The sequence below is a fragment of the Mus musculus genome, chromosome 13 (genome assembly GCF_000001635.26).
Source record: "Mus musculus strain C57BL/6J chromosome 13, GRCm38.p6 C57BL/6J".
Taxonomy (NCBI): domain Eukaryota; kingdom Metazoa; phylum Chordata; class Mammalia; order Rodentia; family Muridae; genus Mus; species Mus musculus.
The window spans coordinates 67,413,036-67,432,803 of NC_000079.6; the positions used below are offsets into that span (position 1 = coordinate 67,413,036).

General features: G+C 41.2%; 1 protein-coding gene and 1 long non-coding RNA gene across 5 annotated transcripts in view; one reads left to right on the forward strand and one right to left on the reverse strand.

Moving 5' to 3' along the window:
- Positions 1–19,768, reverse strand: part of Zfp459 (zinc finger protein 459) — a 38,270-nt gene that overhangs the window by 8,003 nt on the left and 10,499 nt on the right. For 2 of the 4 annotated variants that reach the window (XM_030247305.1, XM_006517282.3), the window contains exons 2-5: positions 18,415–18,510; positions 8,307–8,505; positions 799–925; positions 73–168 (exon numbers count right to left, since the gene is read on the reverse strand). In XM_030247305.1, the coding sequence (XP_030103165.1) occupies positions 73–168; positions 799–925; positions 8,307–8,505; positions 18,415–18,479 (487 nt within the window). In that variant the 5' untranslated portion in view covers positions 18,480–18,510. The other 2 variants (XM_030247306.1, NM_177811.4) reach the window with 2 other exon arrangements.
- Gm33787 lies at positions 8,408–11,446 on the forward strand. The gene is made up of 2 exons (XR_382593.2): positions 8,408–8,464; positions 10,517–11,446. It is a non-coding gene; the product is annotated as a predicted gene, 33787 (long non-coding RNA).

The window sequence follows — 19,768 nt, forward strand, 5'->3', positions numbered from 1 at the left end:
TGTTTCAAGGTATATGGGATCTGTTGGATCTTTGCACCTCCACGTTGTTCCGACCTCCTCTTTCCTACCAACCTGGGAACACTGCTTTTACTGCTTGTCTCTCTTCACCAGTAGAGCCTTGTCTTTGCTCCAGAAATGTCACCAGCTGTGGCTTAGAGTCAGCAAGCCCTGTTTGTAGGAAAAGGTAATGAGGTTATATAAGAGTTCATCTACAGGAAATTTATAAGACCCTTCAAGCAACAGTGTTTACAAGGAAAGAGAATTATTTCCTTAGAATGGTTTCTGACAAGATTACCAGAATACATATTGGAACATACAATGTCCAGACTGTAAGTTTCATTTAAAGGGAGAAATATTAAAACTGAATTGTTAGACATTTTAATTAATAAGTGTACTCCAAGCCTCATGCTCTTGCCTTTTTCCTTTTTCTTTTTGAGACAGGGTTTCTCTGTGTAGCCCTGGCTGTCCTGGAACTTGCTCTGTAGACCAGGCTGGCCTCGAACTCAGAAGTTCACCTGCCTCTGCCTCCAAGTTCTGGAATTAAAGGCTTGTGCCACCATGCCCGGCCCTTGAATTTCTAATAGTGAAAGATGTATACTTCTAACACAGAAAGGTTAAACACACAAAGAGAAAATCAATGAAGTAGTTCTTAGCTGTACAACAACCTGACTATTTTTTTTTAAAGAATATGAAAGTTTCTGTTGAAAAGCAAATACGCCCATGAGTCCCGTATTGTACAAAGTGAGGAAGTTACATGTTAATGGTGAGATACAAATTCTCTACAGATGCAGTGCTCACCCAGGAACACAAGGTGGCTGTAATTCTCCAGCATCACATCCCTGTACAGATGCCACTGAGCAGGCTCCAGGCATTCCCACTCTTCTGCAGAGAAATCAACGGCCACATCCCTGAATGACAGCATTTCCTGAAATGAAGACCAGTGAATGATATCACAGCTTAAATTAATTAAAACCACTAAAATCATTTACATACCAAGATGAACTCTGCTGGATAGTTCTCCGGTCAACTTGACACTAGCTAGCATTATTTGAGGAGAGAGAAGAATATTTGAAAAAAATGTCTCCATGAGATTATCCTGTAGCCAGGCCTATGGCATTTTCCTAATTAGTGTTGATAATGAGATATCTACAGTATTGGTGGGACCCCACCGGGGAGGTGTTTCTGTATGGTATAGGAAAGCAGGCTGAGCAAGCCATGGAATACCAGCCAATAAGCAGCATTCCTGTGTGGTCTCTGCGCTGGTTCCTGACTTGAATTCCCTCAGTGATGATCTGTTACCTGAAGATATCAGCTGAAATGAACCTTTTCTTCTTCAAGTTGCCTTTCCTCATGATCTTTATCACAGTGATAGAAACCCTTACACAGGCATCATGTGCCTGTGGACACAAATCTAGATTCTGTGTAAGGATGAAAGAGCTAGACCTGTTTCTCAAATCACTGAGTAATATTCTTCAGACACATCAAAGGTGCTCATATGACCTCACAATGGGCTCATCTTCAAGGGAAAAAAGGTAAAAGAAGCTATAAGACCATATGGGCTCTATACATTGAAGACAAATGAAATGTAAAATAAATACATCCACAGAAGCATCCATTTAATGCCATATGCTTATATTATAAACCATACATATAAACATTTCTATCAACAGAAAGTTCTGGTGAGGGAGAAGGTTCTTGTCAACACTACATATACACAGCCATGAATGTGAAATGATATGAAAATACAGACTTTAATGAGGTGGCTCTGGCTGTTGTCTGGGTTTCTGCATTTGTCCAGAATTCAGTAGCGACACAAAGCACAGTGACAAGGGACAGGAGATGGAGGAGGCAAGGGGTAGAACACTAAAGGAAGAACTCATAGACTAATATTCAAGGTTCTGAACATACCAGGAGACCAGCATGCAAAGGACTAACCATACTGTTTGAGATTTTTAAATAGAACAATCACTCTGCTGTTTCTTTAGCCAAGTTCCTGACATCACTCTGCTCTTTCTTTAGCCATGTTCCCACATCACTCTGCTCTTTCTTTAGCCATGTCCCTGACATCACTCTGCTCTTTCTTTAGCCATGTTCCCACATCACTCTGCTCTTTCTTTAGCCATGTTCCCACATCACTCTGCTCTTTCTTTAGCCATGTTCCCACATCACTCTGCTCTTTCTTTAGCCATGTTCCCACATCACTCTGCTCTTTCTTTAGCCATGTTCCCACATCACTCTGCTCTTTCTTTAGCCATGTTCCCACATCACTCTGCTCTTTCTTTAGCCATGTTCCCACATCACTCTGCTCTTCTTTAGCCATGTTCCCATTCTTCCTATTCTCGGGTGGGTACAGAGCCATGTTTGTGAGCAATGTTCCCTAAAGCATGTTTTTTTGCGCCGTGTATCACAGTGCCGTAGCAGAGAAATACATTTGCTGATGCTAGTTTATTATTTCAAGAATTTGGAATTTCAGGACCCACTTTTCATAATTCCTTGAGTAAAGTCCCAGAATTACCTATAAAATGAGTCATACATTACTTTTCCTTTTTCACTAATTCATGACAACATCAGGAATTCATGTATTAATTTGGTATTTTGTTATAATTGCGTGAGTTGGCTGTGAATTGTTGCATGCCGGCCTGCGGCCTATTTGAAACGGGTACACCTGGGAGGCAGGCTAGGGGCTGAAAGAGACTTAGATGGAGAGAGGTTAATGGAGACCAAGACATAATTCTGTTCAAAGCCCGCCAGTTTACTAAGAGAGTGTGCTTATAAGGGGGGAAGGCCCATGTTCTGCCAGTCCATTCCTGGTGTCTGGAACCAGCCAGTAGGGGACATGCAGAATAGGATGTTCCCCTGGAATATCTCAGGCGCCTCTCAGCAGGTAGCAGTGTCTTGGAGGAAGCAGTGGAACATGACAGAACAAAAGAGCCATCTATGTCGGAAGGCTCCACCCTAGGTAATCTTCTTAGTGGGAGCAAGGTCAAAGTCTGGACCAGCTTGCTTCAGGGCTGAGTGAGGCTACATTGAATTGTCTTAGTTTTGCTATTGTCATCTCAAATACTATCTTCTCGAATATACCCCACATAATCCTTACACACCTCCGGCATTCGGGGCAACAGGACTGGGAGCTTCTCCCTGTCACACTGTTCCAGAGCATCCATTGCTCAGGATGTCCCCAAGCCCTGGCTTCCTTGTGTCACTGGTCAGTAGGAAAAACCATTACATCTCCACCTTTTGTGAGTTACAATTCCTTATATTTCAATATCTCTAACTTCTGCGAGTTTCAGCTCATTACATTTAACAAATTGACGAGATCACATGGTACCTATCGTTGTCAGGTACTTACCTGAAGTAATTTTCAGCCTCACCCATACTGTCACAACTGACAAGTCTGTATTTTTTGTTCTCTGAAAAATTATTGAATTAAAAAATAATTTCGGGCTGGTGAGATGGCTCAGTGGGTAAGAGCACCCGACTGCTCTTCCGAAGGTCCAGAGTTCAAATCCCAGCAACCACATGGTGGCTCACAACCATCTGTAACAAGATCTGACGCCCTCTTCTGGAGTGTCTGAAGACAGCTACAGTGTACTTACATATAATAAATAAATAAATCTTTAAAAAAAAAAAAAGAAAGAAAGAAACAATGTTTAAAAAAAAAAATTTCATCATTTCCCCTCCATCTACTCATTGAAACTTCTCTCCTGTCTGCCAAGCCTTCATCTCAAATCTAGGATGTAGTCTTCTCTAATTATTGTTACACACACACATACACGTATAAATATATAGATAAATCTCCCCATAACTATGTAAATCTGAACAGCTGACTCTCTTCAGTATCTCCTGTATTTATGTTATCAGGGCTGACCCCTTGTTACTGGATGAATAGTGAGTGGACTCAGCCCTGGGAAAGGCTAATTCCCCCTCTCTCAGCCATTCTTAGGTGCCCATACAACTTTGTCTATCCAGGAGACTCCCCCTGCAGGGAACCATGTGCCATTGTCATTGCTCACAGCAGACCTCCTGGACCTCTGGCTCTCATAATCGATCTGCTCCTATCCAGAAACATTCCTTGATTACTATATGCAGAAAGTGTGGTATAGATGCATCTATTGGGTCTGGACACAGATTACAGTTCTCTGCATTTGGGTAAGTTTCGGTTTTCTTTAACGTTCTCTGTGCTGCAGCAAGAAGTACTTTGAGGAGCAGTAAGAGTTTCACGTATGTGTAGACCTTAGGAAAAGTCTTCAGAATTCAGTTAGACTTATGATGGTTTAGTAAGGTGGCATTAAATTGTCCTCCAGAATTCAAGACCTTACAAGACATGGGTGGCAGCCCATACTTCTATCCATGAAGTAAATCTACTTTAAGTCCAATTATACTGCTACTAATGTCAAGATGTGATTGGCACTGTGGCACCTTTAGGGATATCACGCCATATGGGACATTTCTGTGGTCCACTGACACAGAACTAGGTAACAGCTAACTAGGATCATTTACTGCTTCTTTCTTTTGGAAGCTTACAAGGCAGCTTCTATAACTATGATAACTGGTCCTTAGGTGGGAGACTTTCATGTCAGGTACAGCTGCAATCCTCTGAGTCTTGTGTCTGAAGTGCTAGGTGATTTCAATGCAGGAAGGAGGTTATAGCTATTGGTCATAAGGCTTTAGGACAACTGAAATGTACGTTCTTTAAAGAGTGATTGCCCAGAAAACAGTCTTTTGTCTACAGTGCATAGTTAAGTGGTTGTGAGGAGGCCAGCAGATCTAAAAGACACAGGCAGAATGAAGCAATCTGGTGAACGGAGACCCAGCAAGTTCTCAAGGGAAAAGAAATTCAACTGTCTTGAAAGCTTCTTCGTAGCTAGTTAAACACAGCAGCTTCCTGACTTTATAAGCAAGCAGAAGGGTAGTCGGTTAGGTGGGGGACAGACCCTACTTTGTTTCATCTTAGGTCAGTGGTACCCAACCTGTGACAACCCCTTTGGTAAACCTGTCTCAAAAATATTTATTTACATTACGATAACAGTAGCAAAATTAATGAAAGACATTTTGATGGGGATTGCCACGAGAAGAGGATTAATAGGTCACAGCATTAAGAAAGGTGAGTCTGCTGAACTAGGGGATCACAAAGAAGATGGAAAAATGATCAGCATGGAGAAGGGCAAGTCCCCAGGAAGGAGGGAAACAGTATTGAGAATTAACTGCAAGGATGCCTCCCTATGTCACTTCACACAGGCCACCACTATTGTGCATGGGGAACACAGGGAAGTGTCTGTTGTCCTAAGGCCAATGTGCTGGGGATTCTGTGGGTGATGGGTGGTAGGTCTTTGAACTTAGTAGGGATTTTAGCCAATACAATTAATGAGAATCATTAAAGAGAAATTTTTGACTTGTAAAGTTCATTTTCAAACAGGAGGAAATGCAAATAATGTCTGTTCCAGAGAGAGGCAAATTGTTATTCATCAAAACTACTACTTATTCTTATTCTTGGGAGGTAAATATCTATACTCCACTTGTATGGAGACTGGTCCCAGAAGCAACCCTAGAAGTAAAAGAATGAACAGAGTAGATGTGTTATAAACTCTTGCGTCTCCTGTCAGTGTCTCTCACGGATATCTTTTCAGAGAAGTCACACAAAAGTAAAGACTAGCAGGATATTGGTGGGAAGTCAAAGTGAGATTCAAAGAGAGGATTGGATTCTTGATCAGGTTCCAAACAATACTGACTCTCCATTCAAACCCAGTCTATGTACATTAAACACCATAGTGCTTAAAATGCACAGCACACACATCACAAAGCAGCACCTCCAGGACCTTTGCCCCAAGGCTTAATTCACATACGAGTGGTATGAAACAATCATTAATTTTTGCTTCAAGAAATACATTTTGCAACTTTATGACTGAGAAATGAATAAACCATGAAAAAAAATATGGGAGACCGCAATATACAGAATCTGCTTTGGAAACATGAATTGTGTAATTTTAATTTAAAAATAAATATATCATGCTAGGCTGTGTACATTAGATGTCTAGATGAATCTGTGGATTTGAAAAAGCCCATGTATTTTTCTGAGTCTGAAAGCACCAGTACATGGAGTGTATTCAGTAAAGCGTGGGGACTCGCACCCTGATCCATCTGACTTATTTTTACATAGATTATGGAAAGAGGAGAACAATAGAAAGGAGACTTAGAAAAAATTGGCATGGGACCAGACTCCTTTCACATAGTTACTACATAGGATACTACATAGGATAATGACTATGGAGGACACTATGAAAAATACTTTAATAACAAAATGGCAATGTAATAAGAATCTGCACTCCTCAGGTGTGCAGATGTGTTTGGCTCCTGTTCCAATCCTTTGTACTTTCTCTTCACGGCCTCTGATATAATCACACACGTTAGCAGGATCTGACTGTCATCACCCACCACAGCTCCCCTCAGAAGTTTCCAGACATGACTTGTCTAATACAGCAAGGTTCATGCATGAGTTGTAAAGACAAGAAACTCGTTCCCTCATACTAACATTAGGAAGCCTGGGAGGACAGAGGGATAACTACACACCAAGGGGACCTGGACGTAAACCTGTGCAAGAGGACGGCATCCCACACTAGTAGTTTGCTTTACTGGTTGCAGACGGCAGTACCTGTGTGAGGGGCCGTGGAGGACATGGGTTTGTTTCAGCTAACTGTAAGAAGCCTCTATAAGCAGCTAAGCCTCTGGGAAAGGGACACAGGAAGGTATCCCAGATGAAGATGCAGAAAAAGACACATGGACTAAACCACAGTAGCCTGCATCAGTCAAGAACTTCAGAAAGGTGATGGGGAAATGATGGAGTCTCTGCCTAGATATGGAAGGAGCCAACTGGAAGAATTCAAGCAAGACCAGAAGGAAGCATTCTCAGGTCATGGCAGAATCTAAAACTAACTATCCAAAAAGAGTGGACATTCACTGCAAATAGGCAGAATATTCAAGCAAGGGAAAGAGGAGAGTCCTTCCTCACACAGTAAATCCAAACAACTAATCACCCAAATGTACCATCTTTAACAAGAGCATGTTAGTGAAAACAAAGTTTGAATCCCACATGGATTGGGTCGGCAGAAGGGAAGCATGTGTACTTTGTAAGACACCAAAGTGTTGATTGCAGGGGTTTTCCACGGCTCTCACTGGAAGACATGGAATGAATCATAGAGAGTATTTCTCACGTCCATCAAGCATGATTAAATGTTTTCTGACACAGATTGAGGCAGCTTACATTGGCCTTGAATTTGCTATCAAGCAGGGGATGTCCAGAGGGTCCTGCCCCTCCCCCTCACAAATGCAGAGATAACAGGAATGTGCCTCACAGAAGGCTCAAGCTTCTTTTGATCACAGGCCTGTTTTCTCTAAATCACGTGAATACACACAGGTCTGTGAGCTCTTCCTCACCCTGCTGACCTGACACAAAAGCCTGGCCCCCTAAAACAAGGCCACGTGAGATTTTCCCCCTGATCATGGACTAGCTCAACAATTTAGCCCAGATGAAGACGTGGTGAGGCAAGCATTGTGGGCTAACCAAACATCCTGTCTTACCACCACCACCACCCCCAAATTACTCAACCCTAAATTAGGGATGGGGGACTTTTCAAAGGTTTGAGAAAAGCAGCCCGCAAGGTGAAACAGGCTTCAGCCTCCCTGGTTGGCACTCTGCTTTGTAGTCTTTCCCTCCATGTGTTGACTATGTGTGCTGTCTCAGCCCTAGTCAAAGCTTCTCTATAGCGGGTCCTTCTGGCAGATCTCCCTTCTGTGTTACAGAATTTCCCAACATGCCACCGGTTGCAAATCATATATATGTATTTAAATCATTCTTAATTCTTTAAATGGCAGAGAAAATGAATATAATCAAAACCATTACAATAGGCCGGCTACGGAGTGCCGGAGGAACCAGAAAACCCATTTACTGAGGAATCTCACAGCAGCCAGGTGAGAATGGGGCACCAGGTTAGTGTGCTTCCCAGCAGAGCAGGTATTACAGGAGCAGGTAGTCAGCTTACCACTATTAGCTTGCAATTCTTGCACTTGCACTATTATCCACTCCCCCGCTACCTACCTGCTCCGGTGTAGACTCGGGCTGCACGCAGTGTTCCAAAGAATCCTTCACAATCCCAAACACCCAGTCCCCTACCCTGCCCTGCAACCTCACCTGTCCCAGCCCGTTCAGCGCGGCAAGTCCATGCAGCTTCTTCCGCCCTCCCACCTAGCCTAGGTCCGCTCCCTCTGAGACGGAACCCAGCTCCCCAAGCTACGCTGCTCCCCCGACCAACCTCTAAGTCAGAGATGCTACAGGAATCTTCAGCATCACAGGACTCCAGTCCAACTTTCGGGAAGATTGACGAGTGTTGACCAAAAGCCGGGTGGGATTTGCTTGTGACGTCGGAGTCACGTGGGTACTGGATTGCGAGAAGAACTTCCTGGAGTCCAGGTAGGGCAACTTCTACTGTTCCTGGATTTCTTCTTGGAAACCTGCAGTAGAGTGTGGAAGGAAAATGCAGAGTTCCTATGACAACCACGGGGAGTCAGGATGGTTTTTGTAAAGAATACATGGCCTCAGAAGGCATTTTCCCCGATGCTGTAAGCTGCCCCTGCCCGCCTGCACAGAGGCTGCACTCGCGGTGCAGTTTACAGCATCGGGAAGAATGCCTTCTGAGGCCATGTGTTCTTTACAGTTTTCAACTCCACAGCCACAACAAGAGGTGTATGGATGTGAGTAGAGCCTTTCACAGAAATATTAGGCTTACAAGTCCTTTCTGGTCCACGTGTTCTGATTTTAATCTTACTACCCCCGGAAAAACATCATGTTGACTCAGTTGTACTTTAAAAAAATAATGAAGCACTACGCTGATGTAGAGATGAAAATTATCTTTTAAAAAGGGATTTTCAACTCAGCCTTGGTGTGCCTGATTACGCTCCTAGCTTCTCAGAGGTTACTGACAAATGGATCCAAGGCTGTAATGGACAATTTAAGTACACCTTCTTTCTAAATAAGAGGAAAACGTAAATACAAAACAAAACTTAGACAGATACGTGGTAAAGCAGTTTGGTGTAGTCCGACTATCAGTCAAAGTAGGTACCTTGAATGAGAGTCTGGGAACCGCCAAAACAAAAGTTCTGATCCAGGCTCAACTTTATTGCAAAGCAGCAGACTTACAAAGGCACAGAAGCGATCAATAGCCAATAGCTGCTCCAGTCAGGGTGTGTTATAACAAGGCTCTCACTCATCCATGCATGCTTTATGATTGGTTTTAGCTTCTACAGATGTCCACATACTTATTAACCACAGTGGGTTCATGCAGGCAATGGCAGTGACATATCTGGCCAATGCTGTTTCACTGTAGACATCACTATACCTGGCTCTGACTATCTTGTGGCTATCACTTCTCCCTCATGGATCCTTGAGGTTTGGCACTAGGGGTGTGATGTCGGTGTCCCACTTAGGTCAGTGCATCCACAGGGTATATTCCTTGCACTTTCAGGAAATGTGAGCTTGTGTGTTATTCTCCATCTACCACACAATTCATATTTTCTGACAGATTTTGAGAGGTGCCTGGATCTCTGGGTAGAAAACTATAACCTTCCCTCAGCCTGAAGCTGGCTGAGCCAGAACTTGACCTTGCTGCCACTAGGGAGATTACCTAGGGTGGAGCCTTCCTCCCTAGATCACTCTATTGTTCAGCCAGTGTCTCTGTTCCTCTTCAAGATACTGCTACCTGCTGAGAGGCCCCGGAGCTATTCCGGAGACTATGCCCTATCCTGCACATCATCACCACCTGTTATTAGATACAGCCTGTGGGATGCTCTTTAAATACAATTAGAAGATGACTGGTTACTCCAATAATATCAGGCCACCATTGCAACAGGAGGCTCATCTTCCTTACTATACTCCAAGGTTCATAGCTGAGTAAGAATGTTTATTATTTTACACCCATGATAGCATACATGGTTCCATGGTGATGCCAAGTGTGCTGAAGGAGATGGTTGACAAAGTGCAGTGCTTGGTCAAGCCGGAAGACCCCCCCACTGCCCTCGATGGAAATTTGCTTAACACCTTTTGCTATTCTTATATTTCTCACTGTTAAAGGGTCTCTCTCCAAAGGCTAGAGCTGCGATAATAAAAAGCTGGTGTAAACAAGAAGGAAATTAGTGGTCACTCCCTAGGAAAGAACAGTTATGCAGAAAATTGAGTCTTTCTTAAGAATGTATTATTCACACACACATTTAGATCACTAATGAGTATTGTTAGGAAGTTTGAGTCAGAGAATTTGACAAAAAATATTAAAGAAGTGAAACTTAGGGAAATCATAGAAGCTGACAAACTGTAATTGAACTGCTAGGTTTTTATGTTCTGCTTTAGAAACAAGGGACTTGTATAAATAGGAATAGACTCTAATCATACAGTTAATGGCAAGCCTTGGTACCATTCTGAAGGCAAAAGTAGGCAGTTTTAAGAATCCTGATGTTGTTCTGCTCTTTACAGAATTGTGGTGAAGATAGGAATTGTACTGAAACAAAGGTTCATGACAGAGACACAGAGGAAAGCATTTTAGCTCTGTGAAGTGCCTGCCTTCATGAACAGAATTGTCAGCCCAGAACTCGTTTGATGGACCACCTTTGCTTAAGCAAGAGGCTGCACAATATTTTAAGAACCAAAGAAAAACAGATGGTGATCTTATGCCAAATATCAAAGAAATGCAGAGGGTCAGAGAAATTAAACCTTTGTAGAAAGCCAAGGTTGATATAACATGTATAGGAAATAATTTCTCCTCTATTAACCTTATGCCAAACTGAAACAGAATTCCATTCAAATAGAACCGTCCTTTCTGGTATGTCTGTAACTGCAAGGCTTTACAACTCCATCTTAGCGAAGAAGATACTCAGTTTAAAGAAAACTAATTTCAGCGTGTTAATTTTCAGTTCTCAAAAAATTGTTGTTTGCTTGCTTTGTTCCTCTCTCAATATTCTTAAGTAGTCAAGGAAGACTTTAGAAGTAAATGTATTTTGAAAAGCTGTGTAATCAATGAATTAAATTTCTGAGGAAACCATTTGGTGTATAAGTGAAGCCACTAAGAGACTTAAGGTTGTCAGAGTACACACACACACACACACACACACACACACACACACACACACACACACAGACACACACACACAGAAACAATACTTTCTGAATTAAACCGAATTAGAGATTCTATATACTGGAACCAAACATGACTGACAATGTGTTCTGTCAGTGTTTCCAGGGGAGACAACCACTAATTCCCATTCACCTCAGACTGGCACCAATGCCGACGATTTCAAAGTCCAACTCGGTGAGAAATATAAGTAACTTACATACTCGGCAGATACGTGATTAGAGAAGCTTGAGTGATGCCACCAGGAAGACAACAGTAACTATACTATGGCCCAGTACTTAGATTCAGGTCACAGAACAACCATGTAACAGCATGGTAACAGTTTGATGGTACACTGACAGTCACAGAAGAAAGAAATTTATTAATCAAGGTACATTTCAAACACACTGGTTTATAAAGTGGTGGGATATTACATCAAAGATGTGTCTTTACTGTTATCTGCTCATATTCTTAGCATTTGTGCTCATGGACATTAACAGGTAATTAACATTTCGAAAATAATTAGGGCTGGAGAGATGGCTCAGCGGTTAAGAGCACTGACTGTTCTTTCAGAGATCCTGAGTTCAATTTCCAGCAACCACATGGTACCTCACAACCATCTGTAATGGGATCTAATGCCCTCTTCTGGTGTGTCTGAAGAGAGCAAAGTGTACTTCCATACATAAAATAAAGCTTTTTAAAAAATAACATAGTGGGTACACAGAGTTAGGGCACGCAATGAGATAGATATTCTTCACACTTGTATGGTTTTTCTCCAGTATGAATATTTTAGTGTTTAAGGTCTAAAGTAGAGTAAATATATATATAACATATGATATAATTTGTGGAGAAGGTATAAGAGTAGGAAAAGGTTTTGGACGTGGTTTACACTTGTGTGGTTTCTCTTTGGTATGAGCTCTCATGCGTACAGGAAGTTATTGGCTGGTACAAAAGTCCTTGGCACATGTGTAGGATTCCTCTTGACAGTGAATTGTTCCATGTCCCTTCAGTTGGGAGGCACAGGCAAACATTTTGCCACACTCTTCAGAGTTGTGGTGTTGCTCTCCGGTAGGAACTATTTCATGCTGATAACAGTCAATGGAAAAGATTTTCCATCGATCACATTTCTATGGTTTCTCTTGACATTGTACTCTATTATGTTTCTTCAGTTGTGGAATAAAATATTTTGATACATTCTTCACACTAGTAAGATTTCACTCCAGTATGACTTAGCTTGTGCTGAAACAGGGAAGTATTAGAAGACAAGGCTTTTTCCCCATTGTTCACACTTCTATGGTTCCTCTCCAGAATGAACAAACTTGTGTTTCTTAATGGTAGACCGCGTAGAAAAAGCTTTGCCACATTCCCCATCCTTGAAGGGACTGTCTTCACAGAATTGTTTGATGTCGTCTAAGGGCTGAAGACAATGAAAAACATTTCCCATACTCTTCACAAGTGGTTTCTCTTCAATGTGAACTGCTTTGTGTCTCCTAAGAAACCAGTGATAAAGAAAAGCTTTGTGACAGTCTTCACATTTGTAGGGTTTCTCTTCAGTATGAAATTTTTTATGTTTCTGAAGGTGTGCAGAGCAAGAAAATTTTTTGCCATATTATACCCACTCATGGGGTGCTATGGATAGCCCAAGGGCTAATTATATTTGATGTTAATTCTGTTCTCCTGTGAGTGGTTGTAAACTAGGCATGAATCAGCATTCAGGTGATTTCCTGTAAACCTTCTTCCCACCTTAATTTGTAAAATAAAGGAGAACTGATGATTGGGCAGATAAAAGGGAAGGTGGACCAGAAGGTGGAGGGAGAAGACAGAGAAAATGGAAGAGGGAGAGGATGTAGAGGAGGAGGAAGAAGAAGAAAAGCAGAGCAGAAGCACATGGCCTGGAGAAACCCCAAGTTCTAAGGGGGTCTCCTAAGCTGTGGAAGATGGTAGTGTAAAGGTAGATCTGCCCAGTCTAGGTGCACAGCATGTATTCATATTAACGCTGTTGTGTTTTCATTGCTGGAGCTTATCTGGGAGAAGATTTACCACCGCAACAATGGGGAATGCCTTGAGAATGGATTATTTGATGTCTTTTAAGGGATTTAAAAGAGGAAAACCACTTCCCACACTTGTAGGGTTTCTCTCCAGTATGAACTGTCTTGAACTTGTCTCATTGCCTGTTATTCCTGTTGAGCAAAAGTTAAGATATGAATAAAAGCTAAGAAATGTTCGTCATACCTACGTTTATCTTTGAAACAGAGACCTTTACTCCCACATTTAGCCATAAATGAAAAATCTACAGTATATTTCAATAGTTGTAGGCCCTGAACATAAATCAAAAAATATAGTAGGTGATGTAAGTTATCCTTCTACTAGAATAACTGCAGAACCAAATAGAACATAGACATAATGTCATGTTTTTCAAAGTTAAATATCTATGTAAGTTGTAAGAGCATTTTATTAACGAGCCCATTAAACAATATGAATATGATCTAGCTGGACATCCATGAAGGAATAAAGCAGTGTAGCCTGGAGAGAGAAAGTTAACTGTGATTGTGTGAGATTGGGCCATCATCAAAATAAAAACAAAATTTATTGTACACTTATATCCTTATAACAAAATATGTGATGGGGAAAAATGAAAAGATATTCATAAAGCAATTTGATGAGCTGAGTTTCACTAACATGAGCATGTTATGTAAATGTGTTAGAAAAGAATGTTATGGAACTTTCTAGGAAAGAAACTCATGGGTGAAGTTACTGTCTCCCAATGGTTTCACACACACCTTGGGTGTTTACAAATGTGTGCCATTTTCTGAGGCATTGAAATAGTGCAAAGTCTGTTACTGAGCAGCCCAATGGGACTTCGCTTTGCCTGACTGTTGCCCCAGCTGATGAATCCTACCGAGAAAATGTTCTCACACTGTGCGCCTGCAGCTTTGGAAGAGCCAATGTCTTACAACATTAAACAAATTGAATGGGTGGAACGGAAACTGCCTTGCCTCTCATGTGAAGTAATTGCTCCTGAGGTTATAAACTTCTATTCACGTTTTTAAAACCAATGAATTAAAGATGTTTATCTAGTCACTTACGTCTTTGCTAATTCTTTTATACTGTAGCCTTCTGGAGAAACTGAGTCACGACAAGAACTGTGGTGATAATTAATTGTACACTTTTCACTCTTAGAGTTGTTTCTTAAGACATCAACATTACTATTTTCTCCTCTGATTGTATTCTTTATGATAAAACAAGTTACTTAATGTAGAAAATCTGTAGGCCTCGTTTAGATTTAGTAAAGGCACACTATAAAGCAGTTGTTCTTAACCTGTGGGTGATGACAAAGAAATCTTTCACAGGCATGTTCATAGGTATGTAGTAGCAATGAAAACAATTTTGTGGTTAAGGTCACTACAACATGAGGAACTGTATTAAAGGCTTGTAGCATGACAAAGTTTGAGAACCACTGCTGTAAAGGAATCAAGGCAATGAATCTTTGAAGATGGAAGTTTTAACAAAGATAAATTACTTTCATTTATTATATCAGAATACTATGAGAGTCACTAATTTAGTGTAAGCTGTTACAACAAAGGTAATTAATATAGAGCCATATTATCAACAATTACCTCTCCTCAATGTGACAAGAACTGTGATTATATTCATGGTAAGTATAAAAGTAATTCATTTATAGAGACAATATTGGAGGGAGAAACAAATTTACACCTTCCATTTGTGCTTTGTACATGCCAAAGTTAAGCATAAGGCAGGTATCTCAAACACAGTGAAGTTCAACTTAAATATTGCTTAATATCGAATAACATTCAAAATCAGGTATACTAAAATATATATATATATATATATATATATATATACATATATATATATATATATATATATATATCGAAATTGAATTCTTGAGTTAAAGGGGTTAAATCTACACACTCTATTTGCATGGAGGACACTGCTAGGATCCAGTAGCACACTTACCCTCTGATGGAACACAGACTTATCAGAGAGTGTGGCATGCTAGACTCATCATTGTAGCCTTCTCAGCTTTGAGTCAGCCTTTCCCAGCCTTGAAAAGGCTGAGCAGTTTTCCCATCCTTGAGCAGGCTAAGCAGACCTTGAACATTGGCCGTGACAGGTCTTATTAACCTTGACAAAGACGTCTGTCTTGGCTGCAGTTGCAGGTTCCCATGGGAACTTTGATTTTTTGGCTGCCTGCGCTGACCCTGCTGCTACAACATATTCCATCTGAGGAAGGGGATGGGTTTTATGGATTTTTTCCTTTATATATCTAAAGCTTATTATTAAACTTTGAGCCTTGATCAGGACCTTTGTCTTGGCTTCATTCTTCTCTCCCCCTTATCTTATTTCCAGCCCCCCTTTCAGGTAAACCTAGTTTGCCCGTGGCTGCTGGACGGCTACACATCACAGGATAAGGAAGCATGGGGAAAAGGACTTGCCAGCATCTGCTGCTCCTGTCTCCCTCTGACCTGTAAGCCAAACCAGGCTTTCCTTATCTGTAGGAGAGATGAATTACTCCTCAAGTCTTTCAATTTAGGAGGATGGATTCTCTCATGCTACGGAGGATAACACCCTAAATCTTTCAAGCAGTGGAGACATCCACTATAATCACTTTGTACTCAATGCCTACTGAACAAATCTGGAAGCCAGTGGCCCTATACACACAAGAAGGAAGTCTTAAAAAAATCAGCAGGAGACCTTTAGAGGGGAACACGTGTTCCCTTCTTCCTTTTGGACTCATGTTAAATGTAGACATGCTTCCTACAGGTCTAGTGACTAGACTCTGCAACAAAGCATTTTACTAGCTCTAACATAACTGGAAGTATCATGTTTATATTCATAATATTACAAAATTTTATGAATATGTTTTTATTTCTTAAATGTAAATTGTAGGGCTTATATCTATAGCAGAAGCCCCCTACTTTGGCAAAGGCCATGCTGGTACCCAGAAACTAAGATAAAGCCATGCCTACAGGCCAGAAACACTCCTTAGAGCCCACACAGCTTTGCCCAAACAGCTCACATTCCCCTCATCACCATATCCCAGCCCATAAAACTTGCAGAAGCAGAGGACAACTGGAACTCGGAACCCAGGAAAAACCTCAGAACCCCCAGAAACAAAGTGAGCACCCTGAACCCAAAGGCCATGCCAGCACCCAGAAGGCTAGAGATCACCCAGGCCTTCAAAACCACATTGGAGGCACAATAGTGAACCAGTATACTCACCTGTCACCGTAAATACAGGCCACCTAGGCCAGAAGACCAGAGAGGAAATAGATACTATAGAGGAAAAAAAAAAAAACCCATTACTTAAGACAAATGCAGAAATCAAGATCAAGACTCATAACTATGCCAAACCCAGATGGCTAGAGGCCAGTGTAAGGAAAAAACAACAACCTAGGCAATATGTCACCACCAGACCTCAGCTATCTTACTACAGCAAGCCCTGAATATTCCAACACTGCTGAAGTACAAACAAAAGACGTTAAATCCAACTATATGAAGATAATATAGTTCCTTAAAGAGGAAGTGAATAAATCCCTTAAAGAAATTCATGAAAACTCAAAAAATTGAAGGTAATCAATACATCTCTTAAAGAAAGCCCATATAATTAAATACATAAATGAACAAAGGGGTAAAGGAAATAAGTGAAACTGTTCCAAGACCTGAAAACAAAAATGGAAGAAATAAAGAAAACACAAACTAAACGAATCCTGAAGGCAGGAGAGCATGATAACAGGAACTACTTTGATAAGCATCACCAGCAGAATATAAGAGAGAATCTCAGATGTAGAAGAAATTGATAAAGATGTCAAAGAAAATGTTCCTAAAGAATTGCTGACAAGCCGGGATTGGTGGTACACGCCTTTAATCCCAGTACTCCAGAGGCAGAGGCAGGAGGATTTCTGAGTTCGAGGCCAGCCTGGTCTACAAAGTGAGTTCCAGGACAGCCAGGGATATACAGAGAAACCCTATCTCAAAAAAAAAACCAAACAACAAACAACAAAAAACGAAAAAGAAAGAAAGGGGAGAGAAAGAAAGAAAGAAAGAAAGAAAGAAAGAAAGAAAGAAAGAAAGAAAGAAAGAAAGAAAGAAAGAAAGAAAGAAAGAAAGAAAGAAAGAAAGAAAGAAAGAAAGAAAGAATTAATTCCTGGCACAAAACATGGAGAAAATATGGGACACCATGAAAAGATCAAGCCTAAGAAAGATAGGAATAGAAAAAAAGGAGAAAAGTCCCAGCACACAGACCTAGAAAATATTTCTAACAACATCATAGAAGAAAATGTTCCAAACTTAAAGAAGGAGATGTCTTTAAAGGTACAAGAAGCTTACAGAACAACAAATAGATTGGCCCAGAGAAGAAAGTCCCTATGCCAGATAATGATCAAAACACTAAGCATACTGAACAAGGAAAGAATATTAAAAGCTGCAAGGGAACAAAGCCAAGTAACATATACAGGGAGACCTACTAGAATTACACCTGACTTCTGAACAGAGGCTCTAAACCCAGAAGGGCATGAACAGACAGATGTCTGGCAGACTCTAAGGAACCATGGATGCCATCCAAGCCTACCACAGAGGTAGAAAACAAGATATTCCATGTCAAGGTCAGATTTAACCAACAATCTATCCACAGATACACCCTGCAGAAGGCACTAGAAGCTAAACTCCAATCCAAGGAGGATAAATACATGCATAAAATGTCTCCCAAGTCAAAACAGCTTCAGGGTGGAAAGGTCTTTCTAGGTCAGCCTGCTCTTCACCTCAGTCAGGCCAGCCTTTCGCGGTATCTCCCTGCGTCTTGCATTATAATGTATACTCAACAAAATGAGGAACTTTGCATACTCGCTAAGAATAAGTAGAGCAGCCGGGCGTGGTGGCGCACGCCTTTAATCCCAGCACTCGGGAGGCAGAGGCAGGCGGATTTCTGAGTTCGAGGCCAGCCTGGTCTACAAAGTGAGTTCCAGGACAGCCAGGGCTATACAGAGAAACCCTGTCTCGAAAAACCAAAAAAAAAAAAAAAAAAAAGAATAAGTAGAGCTCACCAGAGAGCAAATACAAGCATAGGCATTTATACAATTATAGATGTCTGAGGGACATCTTTGCATCAGAGCAGAAGAAATGAAAAGTAATACTTAGAAACAATGTCTACCACAACATAATCTCAATGTTCACGGTAGATGCTGGCTTTCTGTTGTATCTTTGGATGTCTCATCTATCCTCTGATCCCCTCATTTCTACACACCTGGAGGCACGGTGCCTGCTCTTTGTCGTTTCACACCTGAAGACGCTTGGTTTCGCTCCAGACATGTTACCAAGTATGGCTTAGTGACGGCAAGACCTGTTTGTTAAAAAGAAGAACAACACTGTTTGAGTGTTCTTCTCCTGGGAATAGGCTCTACTAGTACAATGCTGATAAGGAAAGAGATGTTGGAATAAAAGAAATCATAAAAAATTAATTCATTACATAATTGAATTGTGAAATATATAAATAACCTTTCTAAGATTCCCACTAGAGGGGGAGGAAACATACAGACAAGCTGCAAACACAGAAAGAAAAGCAAGATGTTTTTAAGCTATACAGGAATCTCCCCAATATTTCCTTAAAAGGAAGGATCTAATAGAACGAAATATCAAAAGGAAGCTACACATCGATGGTGAAAAAGTGTTCAGTATGGATGCAATTCTTGTCCAGGAAATCAAGGTTGCTCCAACTCTCCAGCATCACATCCCTGTACAGATCCCACTGAGCAGGCTCCAGGCATTCTCTCTCTTCTGGAGAGAAATCTAGAGCCACATCCCTGAATGACAGCATTTCCTGAAATAAAAACCAGTGAATGATTCCACACTGTTAATTAATTAAAACCGTTAATAGTAAAATAAACACCAACAGACTTCAATGTCAGGAGACAGTCTCAAGCTCACAAACACCGTAGCTGTCTTCAGACACACCAGAAGAGGGAGTCAGATTTCATTACGGATGGTTGCAAGCCGAACCACCATGTGGTTGCTGGGATTTGAACTCAGGACCTTTGGAAGAGCAGTTGGAGCTCTTAACCACTGAGCCATCTCTCCAGCCCACTCACAAACACCGGTCTGAAGTGAAAAGTAGCAATACATGAATGAAACCACCAAAAAGACAGGATGAGGAGCCGACAATGTGCTAATCACAGGACCCTGAGCGGCCCAGAGCTCCTCAATACCATTTTTAATGTTTACGCCATAGTATAATGACCAAGCCAGCCCAGTCAGTCAGCAGGTTCTCCAGCACAGAGTGAGGATTAAAAAGAAAAAAGACAATTAGACAACATTGCAGCATGACCCCAGTCAGTTCTGAGGCTGAGGCAGGTTTATTTTCTCCCAATCTGCTTTTATACCATTTTAATTACATGCAAGTAATATAGTCAGAGGAAAGTTGCCAGGATCTTATCTTGTAGTAATTAAGAGCTGGTGCCCAGCACAAAATAAAGTTTCCTCACAGAGGACAGAGAGCAGAAACAGAAGTCAGGTTGCTTTTGACATTCAGGATTCACAGCCTGCGGTGGTGGTACTCATCTTTAATCCCAGCTCACTGCAAGCAAATTCAGGCACCTCTGAGT